General features: G+C 38.2%; 1 protein-coding gene across 1 annotated transcript; it reads left to right on the forward strand.

Annotated features, from left to right (window-relative positions):
- Window positions 1–3,150: 3,150 nt before the first annotated feature.
- mc2r (melanocortin 2 receptor) lies at window positions 3,151–18,905 on the forward strand. Its single transcript, XM_044116970.1, has 4 exons — window positions 3,151–3,161; window positions 3,316–3,392; window positions 14,552–14,930; window positions 16,731–18,905. The coding sequence occupies exons 1-4, from the start codon at window positions 3,151–3,153 to the stop codon at window positions 17,287–17,289; spliced, it is 1,026 nt and encodes a 341-aa protein (XP_043972905.1). The 3' UTR covers window positions 17,290–18,905.
- Window positions 18,906–19,568: the final 663 nt, after the last annotated feature.

Here is a 19,568-nt window from a genome sequence, read left to right on the forward strand (position 1 = left end):
AACATTTCAATCTCTAGAGCTAGTCTCAAGATTTTAATCTTAAATAATGGAATAAGGAACAAAGTTGGGAAACTTGAAATATTTTCCAAACTCATCCACACTTGGAAAATGAAATCAAATTCTGTACTTTTCCCAAACTTCTCCATATGAAGGAAGGTGACCCCAGAAAGATAACTGATCCTATCATCACTTCAACCAATACAAACTGCACCAGGAGCTGAGAGCATTTTATCTGGGCTCAACTGAGTCCTGGGTGACTTTGTTGTTGCAGAACATTGTTTTTCTTTTTTTCCCTCTTCCCCTGCCAACTTCTTATTACGGTTTCCCACTGAATCTGCTTTAACAGGCAGTAGGCTGTCATCTCAGTAAGCAGTGGCTCTGCTGCATCTATCTGTGGTAATGTGTGCGGCGTGTTTGTTGACATCCACAGATAATTAAGAGAGTGGTTGAACTCCGGCCATGCTGGATCTGAAGCTCAGGGAGACTTTGGGTTTTGGTCACTTAGGCTGCATCGCACGAATGAGAACGATGGTGACTCATCAGGCTAAAAGGCTCAAACTATTGTTTGTATCTTGACTGTATCCACAGATGCCTTCTCTTGCATCTAGCATTATGATCAATCCTCTGTATGAGCTTCCATTGTTGTCCATCTACTCCTAGTTTTTGTCATTACTTTTCCTTTTAGCATTTAACACTAGGAGCCTGACTGGATGTACTTACTTGTTTTATTGAGTGTACAATTAAAATGTAGTATTCATAACCCTTGAACCTTTTTCACACTTTATCATGCTGCCACCATAAACTTTTAAATACTTTATTAGCGTTTTCCATAACAGACCCACATCAACTACTAGAGCATAACTGTAGGTTGATGGAAAATTATTTTCAAAACATTTTATAAATAAAACAATACCCTAAATGAAACTAGAGGACAGACATTATGCAAATATTGGGTCCATATTATGCTAATGTATGTCAGTCAATAAGTAAATTATATTTGTCAGTCAAGTGTCAAGTCATGACAGAATAAACAAAACGTCTGGCGGCCTTTTCCATGTCAGACTCAAACTTTACTCAAGTAAAGGAATTATAACCCACACACAAGTTGGGAAATTATTTTAATAATAATAATAATAATAATAATAATAATAATAATAATAATAATAATAATAATAATAATAATAATAATAATTTGTTGTTGTTTTTTCCCCTGGGTGGATAAAAAGGAAAAATGCATGTACATTTTATGTCCATTTCTAGTAAATTGTACATAAAATAATTCAGAATTCAAGCAATTAGCCCAGCTGTTGCCTTCCTACACAATTCCATTTGATTCTCATCTCGCCTCAGTAGTCTGTCTGGGATTTCTCCCATTGAGCTGGAGTCTTCTGGTAGAATTTCACCAAACAGAGAAGTTGTGAACAATGATGTCGATTTTCTGCTCTGTTTTAGAATTGCAGTCTGCCTTCGGTCTTCCTATGTTAGTGAGGAGGTGTGGTTGACGCCACCCACCAGAGATTAGCTGCTAGAAAACCGCTGAACACAGAATCTAGACTGGATCAAAGAAAATGTCATGATGATGACGCCAAATTGAATTAATTCCCACATAGCATCATCAGGTTTGATTATGCCTTATTTCCATCCTCAAAATTATCATGACTTGTCACAGATTCTCACCAGACTGATTCTTTCACCCTGTGTGTAAAAATTCATAGAAAAATCAGAGAATTTCCGATTTTTTTTAATGATGTCACTTGGAGCTATTTGTAGTCTTTCTTGAGTCTTTCTTTGAGAATATGTGGTCAGCTCTAAATGGCAGGCATCCTATCAGGGAGCGGCTGCCCAGCCTCCCATGGGAGAGAGTGGATCAGCAGGCTAGAATCAGTCAGAAACATTGTAGCTGGGAAAACACACAGCAGGAGTATCACCCAAAGACCAACAAAGCCCCAGCTGCTCATCGACTGGAAATGGTCCTCACGACCTCAGATGAAAAGATCCCACCTCCACACCAGCCACACACTCAGCAGGAGGAACAAAGACACACAGGAGCAGCAACCCGTCTGAATATAAAGCGACTGTTCCACCCATCAGTCAGTACCGTGATCTGAGTGACACCTGATGCACAATCATTGGGGAGGCTGGAACACCATCTCACCACACACACACACACACACTCACACATCACACCCACACACACACGCACATAATCTTTTTTTATGCTTAACTAAACATACTTCTTATCATGAAACTACTTAAATGAATACAAAATGTAAATTTTAATTGACTATTTCATTTATTAAGGGTAAAAGGTATTGACCATATGTGAAACAGTAATTCTGTCTTTTTGTGTTCCATCAGTGTAGAGGAATTTTGGCAGAACTGATTCAGTTCAGTTTTACGTTTTCTCCTATTTTTTGCATTATGTATCTCACTGTATTTCTCTAAATTCCAAAAGCATAAGAAAAGGTATTGTTGTCATTTCCAGATTGATTGCTAAGTCCTGCTGTTTGAGATCTATTAGCCTGCTTCATATTTATGGTCGTACAGGTAAGATTTCTGGGTGTGCCATACAATGACTAAACTCAGCTTTCCAAAGGTGGTTATAAATTTAACCAGGTGGGCTATTACGTTTTTGTAATTAGTCTAATTTGTATCACCAACAATTAATAACAAACATAAATGCTCTCATAGTAACACCCCAATATGTTAAACTGTTTTTTCCCTTTGACATCGTCTTGCCTCGTCTTATTACACAATGCCCCAGTGTACTTCAACTCCTTTTATTTATTATGTTTTATCACATTATAAAGATTTTAATGCTGGTTCTTTTTTTTTTCATCCATTACATCCCTAATATACAGTATCAGAAGTGTAAGTTACCTAGTTATACAAATTTATTGATGATCTGAAACGTTTGGCAGTGGCAACAGAGCAAGAAACAATAATCTGAGATACTCGTTCACAACACTTTGAGAATGTCATGAAATTCTAACAGGAAAACCTTTATCCACCGAGAAGAAACACTTTAAGTAGCACCACGTAATCATTTAGTTTAATTTGAAGTTCATTTGAACAAAATGACATGCGTTTCAACAGAAAAACAGAGGAAAGAGAGGACTGTGAGTCCGACTGCCCTTGTGTGACTCATAAATGGAGGCAGTGTTAGAAAACAAAAACAGAGAAATGGACAAAATAACATGAGTGCTGCCTTGGTTAGAGCCTTTCAAGGCTAAAATAACACGGTCCCCTCTCCCAGCCATGCGTACTCTATAAAAACCCTCCAGAATGTGATTCCATTTGGTGCCTTGCATTAAGATGTTCTTTAAAACGGATAAAAGGCGGAAGAAAAGCCAGAAGACTGTTTGAGCTGCTGTGGTTTGAACATGGAGCAGGTAAGACTTTTACTCAGTGTCATTAGGAACTTAACCAGAGCACTTGGATTAAACGTGTTTTGTTCATGGTTGAAAAGTTTTTACAGTGATCCATGTAAACTTTCACACCAGCATAGATGAGAAAATAACTGCCTACTGTTACATAGAGCAGTTCAGATACATATTTCTTCCAGAGAATATCAGGAAGATTAAAAAAAAAAGTGACTCAGATGTTTTCTAATGGGACTAAAAAATAAAATGGTTAGACTGTGTGGTCGGGGTTTTTTTTGTTGAAGTACAAGCAGAGGCTGACATCTTCCCTGGTGCAGCTGAGGTTCTGTTCACACAAAATGCTGCTTCTTTTGTCTTGCTTCTGAGTGTTTCAAATGTCTTTCATTCCATTCATTACCTCTCTGAAAAAACCATTCACACTGAATTGTGTTTTTCTTTTCCCCCGTCAAGTTAACACATCATTTCTTTATGTAAGCAAAACTTTCATCATGAGTTTTGGACTGAAAAATGCTTTTAGCAATTTCTCAAAGAAAATAGGAATGTTCTGTTATTCAACTCATAAGTGAGAATTCAGAAAGATTCAGAAGATGAAAGTATAAAGAAGCTAAAGGTAAAGATCTGATCAAACTTGTTGAAAAGAAGCACTTGTATTAATCTTAAATAGGGTACAAAAATGATCAAAACAGAATCATTTTGTGTTTTAATCATAAAACGATTTGTGATTAAATCATTTTAAAACGTGTGTAGACATGAAAACACATACACTCAAGTTTATTTGAACAGCACATTTCAGTTACAGTTAATAACATAGCACAGTACAAATTCAAGTTCAATTCAAAAACACTTTATTGATCCCAAAGGGAAATTAAATGATGTTGTAATTCATATTAATTTGGATTCTTCAAAGGGTTATTGTAGATAGTGATGGCCGCTGCCAGCAAAGATCTCTGTAGCAGTCTGTATTACAGTGAATCTGAAGAAGCCTCTGACTGAAGACACTCAGACTTTGTTAACACCCTTAATGATACAAAATACAATGAATTTTGTCAAATGCCATCATCAAATTCGTTGAATATAATCATCATGAAATGTGTTGAGGAACGTTCCACTTGCTGTGAATCAAAGCTCTGACCATGTGCGTTTCTAACCTCGACTGAAAGGAACTCGGTGTTAGGTCGTGTGTTTAAGAACACAGTGGGCTCACCGTGGCTCAGAAAGTGTCCACTCCTTCAATTCAATGACTTATCCTGTTACTGTTCTTTTATGTCTAATGATGAAAAAGTCAGCAGGCCACAAACCACTCAGCCTGCGGTGAGACAGCTGTTTGATCTCTGGGATATTATAACAGGAGAAGAAGCCTGGAAAATAATGAAGTAGAATAAATGCATGCATGGTGATAAGAGAGGACGAAGGTAATCCTGATTAGAAGACATGTTGGCATATTGATGAAGTGGAGGAACAGAAAAGAGTAGACGGGAGCTTTGTATCTGCTGGAGGTGTTGATTGGCCTTCTTGACTTCCTTGTATGGCAAGGACAGATGCTAAAAGACGCCACAAGACAGTAAGACATGTTGGTTGTCGCATTGCATGACAATGGAAGAGTCACAGTAATGGTCAGAAATGAAAAGGCTGTGTTGAAAAGAGAACATTTGATATTTTATTCAGGTTCACTAAGCATTGCTTCTATTTGCTACTTGCTAAAGCTCACAATGACATCAAAAAGTCTTCTAAAGGTGTGTGAAGCAACAAAACACCGCTGGTGTTGAAAAGTCCAGTGTGTGAACAGCTATTCTGTTATTCCCATCAGACTTTTGACATCTGGTGAAACATGTTTTGTAGTTCTTATTTATATATATGCAAAAGTAAAAGTTGTGTAAACCCTCTTTGTTTCAGCTTAAAAGGATCACATATATCACTAAAGGCTGAGGAATGACTTAAACAAGTTTTTTAGCATTAAAAAAAAATCCTCAAATGAGAAATATTAGGGGCTTTGATCATATTGTAAAAATATAGGCCTGTTTATTGTCTTTGAGGAATTTCTTGTTCTATTTTGGTGCAGCAGGTGTTTATCTTGAACTTACAGAAAATGGCAAATGCTCAGCAACTGTTAACTTTTAAGATAATAACCTAATAGTTGATAATCTCATTAGAAAATAAGTTCTTCCGATTTGGTAGTACACTCCTCACACTATAGATATCTGACTTGTGTTTAAGTCACAAACAAGGGTTCATAGGCTTAGGCTATGTTTCCATCCAACTGTCTTGTAAATTTTGAGAAAGCTTTCAAAATATCAAAAAAACAAACAAACAAACAACAACAAAAAAACAACAGAAGAGTGAAATAAATGTTTCCATCTACTGTTTTTAAGCAAATCAGCCAGGCTATGCAAAGTGTGATTTCATCTGGTGTTGATGGCAGAAAACCAGCATGGAGCATCTCAGTGGAGAGTCCTCCTATCTCAGCTACCTCAGTCCAACCAGACAAACTTTTCAGGGTTTCGTGCCTCTGGTAGGGCACACCACTCACCAGTGAATGGGAGCGTTCAATATGTCAGAACTTATTTGGTAAATGTGTTCCCTCTCCCCTTTAGCACATTAGCTATTTTTGAGAAAAGACAAATATTTTGGTCATTCAAATTTTGGTGTTTCCATCAGCCTTTTCTAATTCCATAAGAAAACATTGATAAAATTGTAGCTATAGACTTAAGGACGTAACACTCTAAACCTCACACTGTAGCACAGGTGATTTTTGCTAGGCTGCCACTGACTTTTTGAATATGCTAAAACAATCTAATTGCATTAGCATTGCAACTTAGTGATGCCGCATAAATGGCTCATTATGTAGAAGAAAGATGTCATATCACAGTGAACTTGTTATAAATGTAATTTAAATTTATCCTCTGTTTAGTCTTTTCACAGTCCAGTTCAATGTGGGTTTTCCAAGAGCATACAGATCATCATCATCATCAATCATAAGTAGTTATTCAAATTTAGTAAGACAGATAATACATGTGGCCTAAAAAGCAACATGTGGGCTAGCCATTATTGAAGCATTTTTCCTCTGATAGAGCCTGACTGGTCTTCCTACTGATGGGATTCATACATCAATACAGTATAAATTGAGAAAACATCTTCATTAATTGATAAATCTTTACCAATTTGGAGTTTAGTTCATAACATTTAAATTCGTTACTGTTTTAGACTTTTAATTCGAAACCTGGTAATTACTCAAATTATTAAATACATTAAAGAAATATATTGCGGGTTTTCTGTCCATGTTGCCATGCTCTAACTTTAAAGCATGTTTTTAAATAATAAAATACTATTGCTCTGTTTATACACAAAATGGAAAATTAAAAACAACCAATATAGTGGTGCATCACTGTACCCTAATAATAATTTAATACATCTGAGGTATTAAATTAAGCTGCAGAAAAGCTGCAGTTTAAAGCCTTACTATAGTCAGCCATGGTTCACAGGAAATACCTGAAACTGTCTAATTAGGAATAATTGTCTTATTTCACCGAACATGACAGTGTGTTAGTGCACAAAGCAAACCAGGTACATAAATATGGGAAGGAAATTAGTGCTGAACTTGAGTCTGCACCCTTGAGCAAAGCCACAAACTCATTCAACACCTCCGAGATAATAAAGAGAGAGAATGTGAGTGAGACATTAATTAGAAAAAGAACCTTTAAAAGCTTTCCATGCCAGAGAGAAGCTGATTTTACAGCACATACATGACAAAAGTCTTAAGACGTAACAAAAGATTACACCCTGGAAACTTCTTCTTGGAGATGATTAATTGATCCGCTAACAAAAACAAAACGCTAAAAAAAAAAATATCATTCATCCCCTCAGTGGTTGAATGAGATTTCAAAGGACACTGTGCCTATAAAAAGTACCCCGCCCCCTTAGATGTTTTACGCTTTTGTTGCTTTTACAAAGCAATTAATGCTTTCAAAGGGGGGACTGCATTAAAGAAGTCCTACATAATTCAGCACTCTTCTTGTCTTGAAGAAAATAAAAATACTGAGTTTGAATCCAAGGCGAAAGGGTTTGAATCCATTTTTTAAAATTTAGCGTGACCAATGTTCAGCACACAATCTATACAGAAAATAAGTATAGGCATCATTCTAAACCAGTCCTATTGTAAAAGTGCTGTTGAGATAAAGTTTGCAATCAACTCTGTAAAAGTTCTAGGTGGTGTAAAATTGTTTTAAAGGCTGCTGTTAGTTTAATCATCTTATCCTCCAACAGGAATTCTCTCAGAGTCTACTGCATAATCCCTCGACCAAAACCCAGTTCTAAGAATCTGATAAGTAGCATATGGTCATTTGCAAGGCTTTTGTTAACATCCAATTAAAAAAAACAACAACTTTTTTCTCCTCTCTGAATATTTGTTTTTCAGATTTCTTTTCTAATTAACTTAAGATTAACTCCAGTGTGGCCCCAGTCCTGGCAAATGACTGGTTAGACAGATGCAGGAGGCATAAATCAAAAAGAACAAACATCTCTGAAAACGGCTTTACAGAATTGTGTTGTTCTGTCGAAAAAGTCCAGTAGTGACTAAATGTGTAGCTACATCAACTCTCCCTCCAAAATAATGCTAAATAAAATATGATAAAACAGTACTTGCACACAACATATTTGGAGATTGGAGTATTTATAAGATGGTAGATCATTTTGAACTGTCTTTGCAGTTTATCTTCAGAGTAACTAAATGAAGGAACCTGGAGTGGTTTATATTTCATGGAAGGTTGTTTTCTATTAATAACTTGATGGGGGAAAAGAAATCCTGAGGTGTTTTCTACAAACTCCACCTTAACTTAAAGGAGATGCAGCAGAGGAGACTTCCACATCCCAGGTAGAGTCTTTGCTCAATCACTCCATCAGCAATTCCCTGAACAAACATTTACCTCAGAAGTGCTTCCCTGCACCTGGCACCTACCTCGCTCACCAAAAAGAAAATACTCAGAAAACAGAAAACCTGGAGAAGAGTTACTCTTCCAAAATCCCTGCACACTTATGGGGTGTTCGGTTTACCCAGGATGCCTCAGACACAGAACTGCTCCTCATTGGCCAAGACCTTCAGGATGGGTTGGTCTAGCTCACTAATTGCCTTATGGCGACCTCTGTGCCCAGTTGGAAGCAATGAAGTCTCCTGACCCAAGTGATGCATGCCTATCTACCATCAATAAATTGGCCAGTGAAGGAGGACCCAAAAAGCTCCTGGTCAGATCATGGCATTCTCAGGATCAGCTCCAAGCCCTGTTGGTGCACAGCCTCACCAACTAACCCAGAAACCCTCTCTTCATGTTTACTCGTCAGTTCTCTGTTCATTGATGAGCACAAATCTGTGCCCCTACTATCCCAGACTGATCCAAGGTATGTAGCTTCACAGTGTGTTTGCATCAAATGTGCTCTTGGAAAAACTAACCATGAACAAGAATTTGAAATAACATCCGCGTCAGCAAAACGCTGTTCTAGCTTGAATAAAATACAACCAACAGCTGAGCTTGATCATTTGTGGCACACTCCTTCTTGAACTGAGCAATCGCTCCACTTGCTTTTTTTTTGGGAAATTCAACAAATAGGCCATTTCAAGTGACAGCAACTCCAGAGATGCTCACAGATGACTCTTTTTATGACTTTGAGCTGACAATTCCTGTCTCAGGGGAGCTGCTTCTGCTTTAAACAGGCAGATAAAACTTTCAGAAAATGCTCTCAAAATTGATCACTGTCAAGCAACACAAACTCCACCTGATGAATGTGTCTGTGGTTCTCTACTGGAGCAGAAAAAAGAAATTGAACTTATGAATGACTTTATCTTCAGTATGGATACTAGTATTGAGAAACAAGTTTAGACAGAAATAATTGAGGTTCATAAGGTTTGTTGGAGGAGGTCTGAATATGTAATTGAACTTTAATGCGGACCAAGAAAATGAACTCTAAGCCACCTGAAAACCTCACTCTCAGTTCGTTGAAGTGAATTCTGGTGTGGTTCGTATGTGAATGCCAACAGGATTGGAAACCACCACTAAAACAGGAAGTGGACTACAGCACAGGACGTCCTGGGTAAATGCTACAAAAACAAATGCAGAAGCCTACCACTGGTGAGAAATGGCTCATGGTCTTTTGCCAAAGACAAAAGAAAAATCCTACAACTGCTAACAAGGCAACTCTGTTTCTGTTCACATTTTGTGTGTGAAAACACTTTCTGTTGGCTAAATCCAGCCTTTTCGATTCATCTTCTCTTCCTCATATTCTTTCTAGAAAGACTCATTGTATAGAAATCAGCTTTATCACATTCACAATTGGTCTCTTTAGTTTGACCATCACTACAATTATGGAGTAGATGGCAAAAAACAAAAAACAAAAAAAAAAAAACACAAAAAACACAAAAAACCCCACCCAGGCAGTTAAATGTTAGAATCAACTCTTACATTTGTAGCACAATGGTTTGTAACCTGGCAGATCTTTACAACATAAGCAGAGTTTAGTGCCGATCTGGAACTGCTCAACCCTCTAACAACATTTCTCCTTTTCTATCTTTACTTGTTGCTTTGTTGTATGCTAGCAGATATTGTTGAAGGATAAACAGCAAACTTCATGTAAATTTATGAGCATAGTACTGACTGTCTTGCTATACCTAAATCTCATTTAGACACAAGTCAGTGATATGCCATAATGGCTGTGATTTGAGCGTATACATCTCATCATAAATTATCTGCTCTAAGCTTAAACTTAAGGGTGTAAATTTGTTAGGCCCTCAAAAAAATGTGTCAATAAAATGATAATATCTAAGGATTTAAACCACTGAAAAAAAAAACCCAGTTTGGATGTAAAACATGATACATTGATCAGAATTGTGTTTATATTCTACATTCATTCTCATATACACCTGAATGAAACGCAAAGACGTTGAAACAATGATCAGCTTATGAAAAATGCATGGTCGTTTAATGAATCTACTGACTGCAGCACATTTTAGAAAAGTTGAGATAGTGAAATACTTTCAACTCTTGGTTCCAACTATTCTCTTATCTGAAGCAGACATGTTGCATTCATCACCTCCAGAGAGAATTTTAAATGTTGGTTTGTCAGAATTCAGTACATCACTCCTCTTTCTATCACTCCACACTAATTAAATACCAACCCACTCAAAATGACATTTCTATCTTTTCACTTTCACTACACAGAGAGGTTATTTCTAATTACTGAATTCAATTCATATGTATTATTCAGCCTCCACTGTGATTTTGCGCTGCTGATGTGCCTCAGAGGCCCCAGGGAGCCGCCAGGTTTCGGTAATTTAATTGGTTTTGGCCTTTTGGTTCCAATACATGACACTGTTAGTAATATTTTGTACTTTGACGAAATTGACAAAACTCTGGAATATCTTCAAAGTGCTTTTGACTTTTGTTCAGTTGCCTTATAGCGAACTCCTCTTCATTGTTAATGCTCGATCTCTTTAGAGATTCTTTAAGTTTTTCTTAATTCATTTTAGTTGAACTTATGCGTAGATTCACAACAAACACCAAGACTTTACCCTGTGCAGCAAATCATAAACAAGGAACAGTTCCTGGAAGAATATTTCATTTAGACACGAGTTATTGTTAAAAGAGGTATTATGTAAAACCAACTTTTTTGAGTTCATATCAAGTCATGTCATTCCCTCAATGACAACAAAGAATTCTTGGACTTGCATTGATTCTTTCATGCAAGTTTGAGAAATCCTTGAATCTCCCATGACAACCATCCAACATTGTTCTCACAAAGCCACAAATCAAATATGGATGTCCGATTGTTGTTAAAGTGTCTAAAGTCTGAATTGCCTTGTTGCATTTCATTTATGTCATAGACATCAGAATGTTTCACCAGATGTGGTAAATCTGTACGTCAGTGATGACTGAATATTTGATGATACCTTTGGCTCTCATCGCTGCGGCATCCATTATTATTACTGCCTTAATCATTGATGGCAGACAGCAGGTCCCTTTGGAGTTGTTGGTGGCGCATTCACACAGAGGTCTGATAAATTAGTAATATGAACAACCACCCCCCCAAAAAAAAGAAAATTGAATTTCACCAAAGAAATCTGAATTAAGCATCGAGATCTGCTGAGTGAACGAAGCCTCTTTGTTCCTTTAAACAGTTTCTCTGCATTTTTTCCATAAAGGTCAACCACAAACTAGTCAGAACTACCTGATAATAATCCATCCTGCTGTCTTTGGTTGATTAGTGACAGAAAACATGCTAAATTATTTACAATTATTTGTGGATCTTACGGATCTTTAGATTCATGGACACCAAGTGCTATCTTTTGTGTTTGTATTATTCTGCTATAAAGAAAAATGACACATTGAAAAAGTGAAAACTTTGCATCTTTTTAATGCATTGCTGCTGCACTGATTACTTTCTTTATACTTTACACAGAAGGCTGCACAAGTATAATGAATGGAGTATTGTAGACTCAGCTCATTTCAGAAGGTGCACTTTTATTTTCTCTGTATTTTCAAAAACATAATGCAGCATCCATGTGACTTGTACTAAAATATTTACATGTACACAATCTTTGCTTTACTCTACTAGGAGAAACAGTGATGTGTTGGAATTGAGTGACACGTGGCCCTTTCAGCAGCACATTTTAGCATCTGCTTGATATACAGATATAAGCATCTGTATATCAAGCATCTTGATATACAGATGCTTGATGCATCATCTCCACAGATGATGTAACAGGCAAAGATTTGTACATAGATAGCGGAGGAAAGCACAACGGATTAGACGGACTCTGCAATCAGAGGCATTGTAATATCCTGTAAGCTTTTGGCATCACAGACTTGTGGTAAACACGAACAAACCAAAACTCTGAGAAGAACACCTGCAGAACAAATTGATTGCAAGCCTCTTATGTAAACAGGAAAGCAGAGGCAGATGTGGCTGCGGATAAAGCTTGAGCAGTGCCAAAAGCCCCACCACTCCCACCACTTCACATCCCGCTTAAAAACAGGATGTACAAGGAAGAGAAAGGCATTTGTTACAGAACAACTGCAGAGACCTGCTGGTTATTCATAACTACTGTGTGAGTTTCCTGAATGTGATCGGCGCTCTAGTAACTACCAGAGGAATTTACCCTTGCTCACTAAGATAGCAGCTACCAGCCACCTGGGTTTTGGGTCAGCCTCTCTGTCTGAGTTTAAATGCCCTGTGTCCTCAAAGCTGCAGTTGGTAACTTTTATTTACAAAAAGGATTTTTTACATATTTGCTAAAACTATTACTAGTATGAATATATATGTGTTAACAAATCAAGCTCCTCTGACTCCTTCCTGTGCTCCTGCTGCTGTCTGCAGAAATACGACTGGTCAGAAACAACCAATCAGAGCCAGGAAGAGGGCTTTAGCAATCATGCTAACATAGGTGTGTCTCACATCCTGCCCCTTGTATCACCTTGCTAAGCTAAAACTTTTCCCCCAGGGTGTAGCTTTCCATTAATGCGCAAACCAGTTAGCATGGCTACCGATGACAGAGGGTAAACAGTTTTCCTGTGATTGCAAATTGTCTTTCCACCATTAGCACAGGTGAAGCGCTTGCATGAGCATGATATACAGCGCTAAGACCCTCTTCCTGGCTCTGATTGGTTGTTTCTGCAGATGGCAGTGGAACCACAAGAAGGAGGCAGAGGACCTTGTTTTTTTGTTTTGTTTTTTTGTCTCATCTTATACAGTCACAACATGGTGAAAGGTTTAAGAAACATGTAAATAGATATATATTTTTACCGATTGCAGCTTTAATTTTCAATGTCTTGTCAGGATATTCTGGATATGCTTAAATTTTTAATTTAGCTTTTATTTGAAATCACCAAAAGCATTTCTATAGATTTTCATTTTGGCTTTAAATTTGTGTTGTGCTTTTCTTTTAAGCTAATCTTGAAATTTTGTGAAATCCTATGCTGGATTTTAATGAGCAGTTTGAGATTTTAGGTTCAGGAGCTTGGATTGCAGTTCTCTCCACCATTTCCACACACCCAAGTTTGGCATAATGGAGTTAATTGTTCTCTTATCTGCAAAACGAAGACACATTACAAGCCTGCAAGTCACTATTTACACAGGTTATGAGTTGTGCGTGTGCAAGAGCTCTCAAATGACTAAAACTCAATTTGAATCAGTCTGTGAGAGCAGACTGAACTCATATTGCATGTTTGTAGTTTTTACTGTATAAACCCTGGCACACGCACATCAATTTACCTTGTGCAAACTGTCCTGACATTATAGCACAGGTTATATTCTTTAGCTTAGAGATTTAAAACTCTGATTGGTGAATTGTGATATCTTTGTCTAGTAAGAAGTTGCTTCAATTAAGAAAAAATAGTGAGAGACTAGGTCCGGGTAAGATAAGCCAGTCTAACCATAAGTTTGATCAGAATGAAAAGTGTTAAGCCTTGTCTTAAAAGTAAGCAGGGTGGCTGATTCACAAGCTGGTTCCACAGCAGAAGAGTCTGAGAACTAAAGGATTTCCCTCACTTTCTACTGTTAGAACCTCTAGGAACCAGCAGTAAACCTGCAGTCTGAGAGCAAAGTGCTCTGTTAGGAACATTTGGACCAATCAGATCTCTGCTGCATGATGGAACTGGTTATTAGGGGCTTTATATATGAAAAGGAGAAGCTTCTCTTCTGGATTTAACAGGGAGCCAATGAAGGGAAGCTGAAATAAGATCTCTCTTTTCAATTTTCATTAAAATTAAGCCAATGGATAAAGGAGTTGCAGAACTCCTGCTGCAGGGTTTAGAGATAAACTGAAAGCTGAAAGCTCATCTCCAAATCTTCATTTTTTAGTATATATATTTTTTTCTGATATTATATTTCAATTTAGAATTTAAATATCTGCCTGGCTTTTTTTCCTGTAAAACTTTATTATTATTATGAAATTCACATGGACCAAAATGTTAAAATGAAGTTTTAAATCTGAGCCAGGAACATGATCAAGTTTATAATATTGGACAAATATAATGTTACTCTAAAAGCAACGATGCAGTTTGCATAGCCCCCAATAGTTATCATCAATGCTCGACAGTACTGGTGCATCATCATTGTTATTATTATTATTATTCTATGCTAACATTTAAATCTGTGTGATATTTCTATTTGCTTTCACCTGTTTTTAGGAACTTATTTAAGCTGCATTGGAATCAGACAGGACGCTGCCATGAACCAGACAGGCTGCCCTGAGGTCAAGGTCCCGTTTCCCGTCTTCTTCACCGTTGGAATCGTCAGCCTGGCTGAGAACCTGCTGGTCGTGGTGGCGGTGATGCGCAGCAGGAACCTCCACTCACCCATGTACTGCTTCATGTGCAGCTTGGCTGCCTTCAACACCATCGCCAGTGTGACAAAGACGTGGGAAAACCTGATGATAGTTCTCGCTGATGCGGGACACCTGGAGAGGAGGGGTCCTCCTGAGACCGACCTAGACGACGTGATGGACTCCCTGCTCTGCATGTCGTTTGTAGGCTCCATATCCAGTTTCCTGGCCATTGCTGTTGACCGGTATGTATCCAGATCTGCTGACGGATGACTGAGGATGCTCATATTCCGACAGTGAGTGATAAAAAAAAGGAAAAAAGTTAGCCGTCTTAAAGCAGTAAACAGGTTTCTTAGCCATTGGCTCCAATATTACACTATTGTGTGAACTATATGTCCTACACATTGGGCAAGGCCACAAAGCAGCTATGTTACCTAATTCAACTGCACTGTGCAATTCCTTCATGAAGAATTGGTATTGATGTCTAATGCATCTTTGGCCAATCTAATGTGTTTTTTCACTGTCACCATGTATTGACCGTAACGCCCAACTCATAACGCCAGGCTCTTCAGAAAACAACCTACTCTGCCATGACTGATGTTAAAACAACCTATGTGAGCATTAACTCCTCCAGAACTTGACAAAAAGCAGACAACAAGCCAACTGATATTGCTTTTATTCAGTTGATTTCACTGTAATACTGGTCATTGTCAAACCGACATGGATATTAATCAAACTTGTCATTTTTTCTAAACCTTTTGATGGAGTCAGAAGACGGTGATGGATAGCTCCGTCAATCATTTTTGTCACATTTCTTGCTAATATAATCCCATTTTAAAAGGTGTGATGTTTCTTAGTACAGTGTTAGCACAGAGGCCTGCAGTGCTATTCTTTTGACCATTGGCATAGTGACTGGTGTCCAGCCACAGTGATGCAATGTTCTTTACCCTCTCATTTTGGCTTGTCACTGTTCAACAAAGCATTCCTTTGAATTATACAACATTTTATAAAAGAGGAAAGATAATGATGAATCAATTGTGACATGACATTCAAGAAGCCACATTTAAACTCTTTTTGTTGCAGATTTTCTCCAAAAAAAACAACAACCCTCATTAACATTTCGATACTCAAAATGAGTCTGGAAAACATAATTAATTTGACATTTCCACCTAAAAATCATACTGATTGCTATAGATACATAAACTTTATTGCTTGATAGCTGAATGTGGCTTACCCAAAAATCAAATAAAGGAAACTTGTTAAAATCCAACTATTACCCCGAGGCAAAGAGATGGTATTATGGAAAATAGCCACATGTTGCCTTGCAGAAACAGTTGACCGTTGCAGTTTAAGTAAATTTCCCAGCACACGTCTATCAAAAGAAGAGGTGAACAGGATCTAATGAACTCTGGTTGTAGCTCATTTATACTGGGACTGGTGTGACTCTCATTCTCTGATCTGTTCCACACAACAAGCTGAGACCATGTTGTTAGGGCCACATAAGATCTTGACAAACGCGTTTAAGTTTAAATTGTGTTTTTCATTCGACATTTGATCTTTGCATGCACCCTGTCTTTCACCCTGTGGCCGCTGCAGGTAAGCACCACCTCCCCATCCCCCATCACAAGACATGGACTGATGGATGAATTTGATCTCTGCACATTCTAATACAGAAGAGAGTGGATTGCCAATTAAAAAAAAAAAATGATGTTCTTCATATGCTCATTTTTGTTTAAACTGAAACAACAAAGGACACTTTGCTGGCTAATGAGAGCCATTATCTGAACAATGTGTGGGTTCCAACATTTTCCGATTACTTTCACTCTGACAAGCTTTTAACTCAACTGAAAGTTTGACGAACCACCAATGTTCTTTTCAAAGTTCCATTAACCACCTAAGGGCAGCTGCAAATGTAAGAATATTAGCATATGGTCACAAATTTGTCTTTCTAACCATACACACATTTGGATTGTGATAACCCTAACACAAACTCTAATTATAAAATCCAAAGATCTTTCAATCTGTTGTTGTTTTTTATCCTACAGTTACATCACCATCTTCCATGCGCTACGTTACCACAACATCATGACCATGCAGCGAACTGCAGCCATCTTGGGGCTCATCTGGACATCATGTGCAGTTCTGGCCGTGCTAATGGTGAAGTTCTTCAACTTTAAGTTCATCGTGATCTGCTTCATCGTCTTCTTCGTCGTCTCCCTGGCAGCCATCTGCTTCCTCTACGTCTACATGTTCATGATGGCCCGCATTCACGCCAAGAACATCGCCGCGCTGCCTGGTGGCGGCAGGGACAAGTCTCATCATCAGCGGAGGTGGGGCAGCAACATGAGAGGCGCTCTGACTCTCACCATCCTGTTCGGGGCGTTTGTGGTGTGTTGGGCGCCGTTTTTTGTCCACCTGGTCATCATCACAGTTTGCCCTATGAATCCGTACTGTGAATGCTACCGGTCCTTGTTCGAGCTGCATGTGGTGCTGATGATGAGCCACGCCCTCATAGATCCGGCTATCTACGCTTTCCGCATGGCCGAGCTGCGGCACACCTTCAGAAAGATGCTGTTTTGCTCAGACTGGAAATTTTGCTTGTGACAGAAATATATCTAAAGTTTTTAGCCACTAAACGGTTTTCATCCGCAGAACAAAAATAGGTTGCACTGCATCCTGATGACTGCGCAACGTTAAACCTGCTCCCCCAAAAGTTCATAACTCCCCTCAGTGCTTTGAGTCATTGATTGGCAGGCGTCAGGATATTGTGTGGTTCCTGTGATATGTGTCACCAAGCAGCTGAGGCTAGTAGAGGGAATGAACCCACATCACTCTTGTTTGCATTGCTACTTGGACATTTGGTCAATGGACTTTGAGCATACAAACCACATGTTTGGACTTTTCTTCTGTTGTCCTGCTGGTCTCAGTGGGAATCCCTATGACCTGAAAGCGATTCCATTGTTGGCATCTTACTCTTTAAAGCAGCAGCAGCAGCAGCAGCAGCTAGCTTATATCAAAATCCACCTCCACCCAGTGATCCTCCTGCTGTCTGCAGAAATGCATTGCTGGCTGCTTGTCAGAAGCAACCAATCATAGCCAGGAGGAGGGTTTCATTGCTGTAAATCATGCTTGTGTATGCACAGCTGAAGATTAAGGGTGGAGAAACAACTTATTGCTGGTCATGCTAGCTAGGCTGAGCATTCAGGACAGGCTCTTCGGTGGGGCAGAAAGCAAGAAGGAATGGTGTGAGCAGTGCGTACGTGAGCCTGATTGACTCTCTTCCTGACTCTGATTGGTAGTTTTTTGATCTAGTGGTGTATTTATGTGGATGGCAATAGGAGATTATCTGTCTATCATGACATTCTGACACTTTTAACAAACGTCTAAGACATGTTGTTTATAAAGGTTTCCTACTGCAGAATTCGCCCATATCAACCTCATAAATATTGTCTTGAAGTTTTATGATCAAAAGATTGTTTAGATATCTGTTAGTTTACTAATTTGTAATCTTGTTTCTATTTCTAAGTGAAAGTTTAAAAATTCAGAAATTAATTACAACACCCCACATGTAGCTTCTGATGAATCAGAGCTTTAAATCTTGGATTAGATTCTGAACGTTCTGAACGTTCCGGGGATGATCACATGCTGTGAACCTTCAACGATAAACGGCTCCAATCAGCAGCAGATCAGTTTATCTAAAACAATTTTTCCCCCTCTCTCTCTTTCTGCGGATAAAAGAAAATAAGGCGGAGAAAAAAAAAAGGATTACATATCTGAAATTGAAATTTTTATCTCTAACTGGATCGTGAGACTTGATGATATATTTTTTTCTTGCCAGCTATGCTTCAATCTCCTAACGACCACTTTCAGGCTGTTTGGCTGAGTTCTAACTTTCCTTTCTAGAGTAATCTAAAGTGAGAAATCAGCCTCTGCTTTATATATATATATCCAAAACAACCATAAATGTGGATTAAGGCTGAACTGATAAATGGGATGGTTAACACCCAGCACAACATGATCCACAGTATGTCGCTCTAATTTTGGTTATAATTTGCTGATCTGGTCTCATAACCAGAAAGATCAATGAGTTAATTTCATTGATCTGTCTGGTTTAGACTTTAAATGCAGAGACCAAAATCTCTTTATTTCGCTTGTTTATTTGTCTTTTCAGTTCTTATTCAGTCAGACATTTCTCTTTAAACAGTGTTAAATTGTTTGTGTTTGTGAGTTTTACCTTTGTTTTTGTTCCTTTGCTTAATTAATTATTGTAGATCTGATGTACAATAACTGATTGTCAATAAAATCGTATTATGCTGTACTGATTATTCAGCTTGATTTTAAATAAATGATGTCTGAACAAAGAGTCTGATCAATATCTAAAGGAAATGGTAAATTTTTGATACGTTATTACAATTGAAAAAGCTGTCAATATGCTAAAGTCTAACATTCGCCCCAATATACAGCTGTCATGCAAATCCACTGATAAGAAGAGACACAAAAGAAACGACTATTTGGAAGTAATTTTAGCCCAAACGAAGGGCAAAGACGGGCATATAGATGACCTGATTAGTAAAGAGCCAGCTTGCTTAGAGCAGAGAGCACTGTGCCTCCAGAGATCAGTGATCTGTCACCAGTATTTGAAGACTGAGAAAAGATCAGCTGACAGAAGAAGCCTGCAGCACTGTGCAGACATGGTCTGATGCTGAAGGCGGGGAAAGAGCATCATTTACCCACTGACTGACTGACAGGCCAAACTAACAAGTTTCACTGAAGACGCCATCTTTTATGCGTTCTGATTTTTCCCAGTTTACCCCAACCCTTTGCATATTAAAACATTCACATAACTATTGCTGGGTTGCACATGTACCAGACCAGGCTGTTCC

This window comes from Gambusia affinis, linkage group LG05 (genome assembly GCF_019740435.1).
Source record: "Gambusia affinis linkage group LG05, SWU_Gaff_1.0, whole genome shotgun sequence".
NCBI classification, from domain to species: domain Eukaryota; kingdom Metazoa; phylum Chordata; class Actinopteri; order Cyprinodontiformes; family Poeciliidae; genus Gambusia; species Gambusia affinis.

Coding starts and splice junctions, on each gene's coding strand:
- mc2r (XM_044116970.1), top strand. Junction 3,393..14,551: donor GTGGTTTGAACATGGAGCAG/GTAAGACTTTTA, acceptor ACCTGTTTTTAG/GAACTTATTTAAGCTGCATT. Junction 14,931..16,730: donor CTGGCCATTGCTGTTGACCG/GTATGTATCCAG, acceptor TTTATCCTACAG/TTACATCACCATCTTCCATG.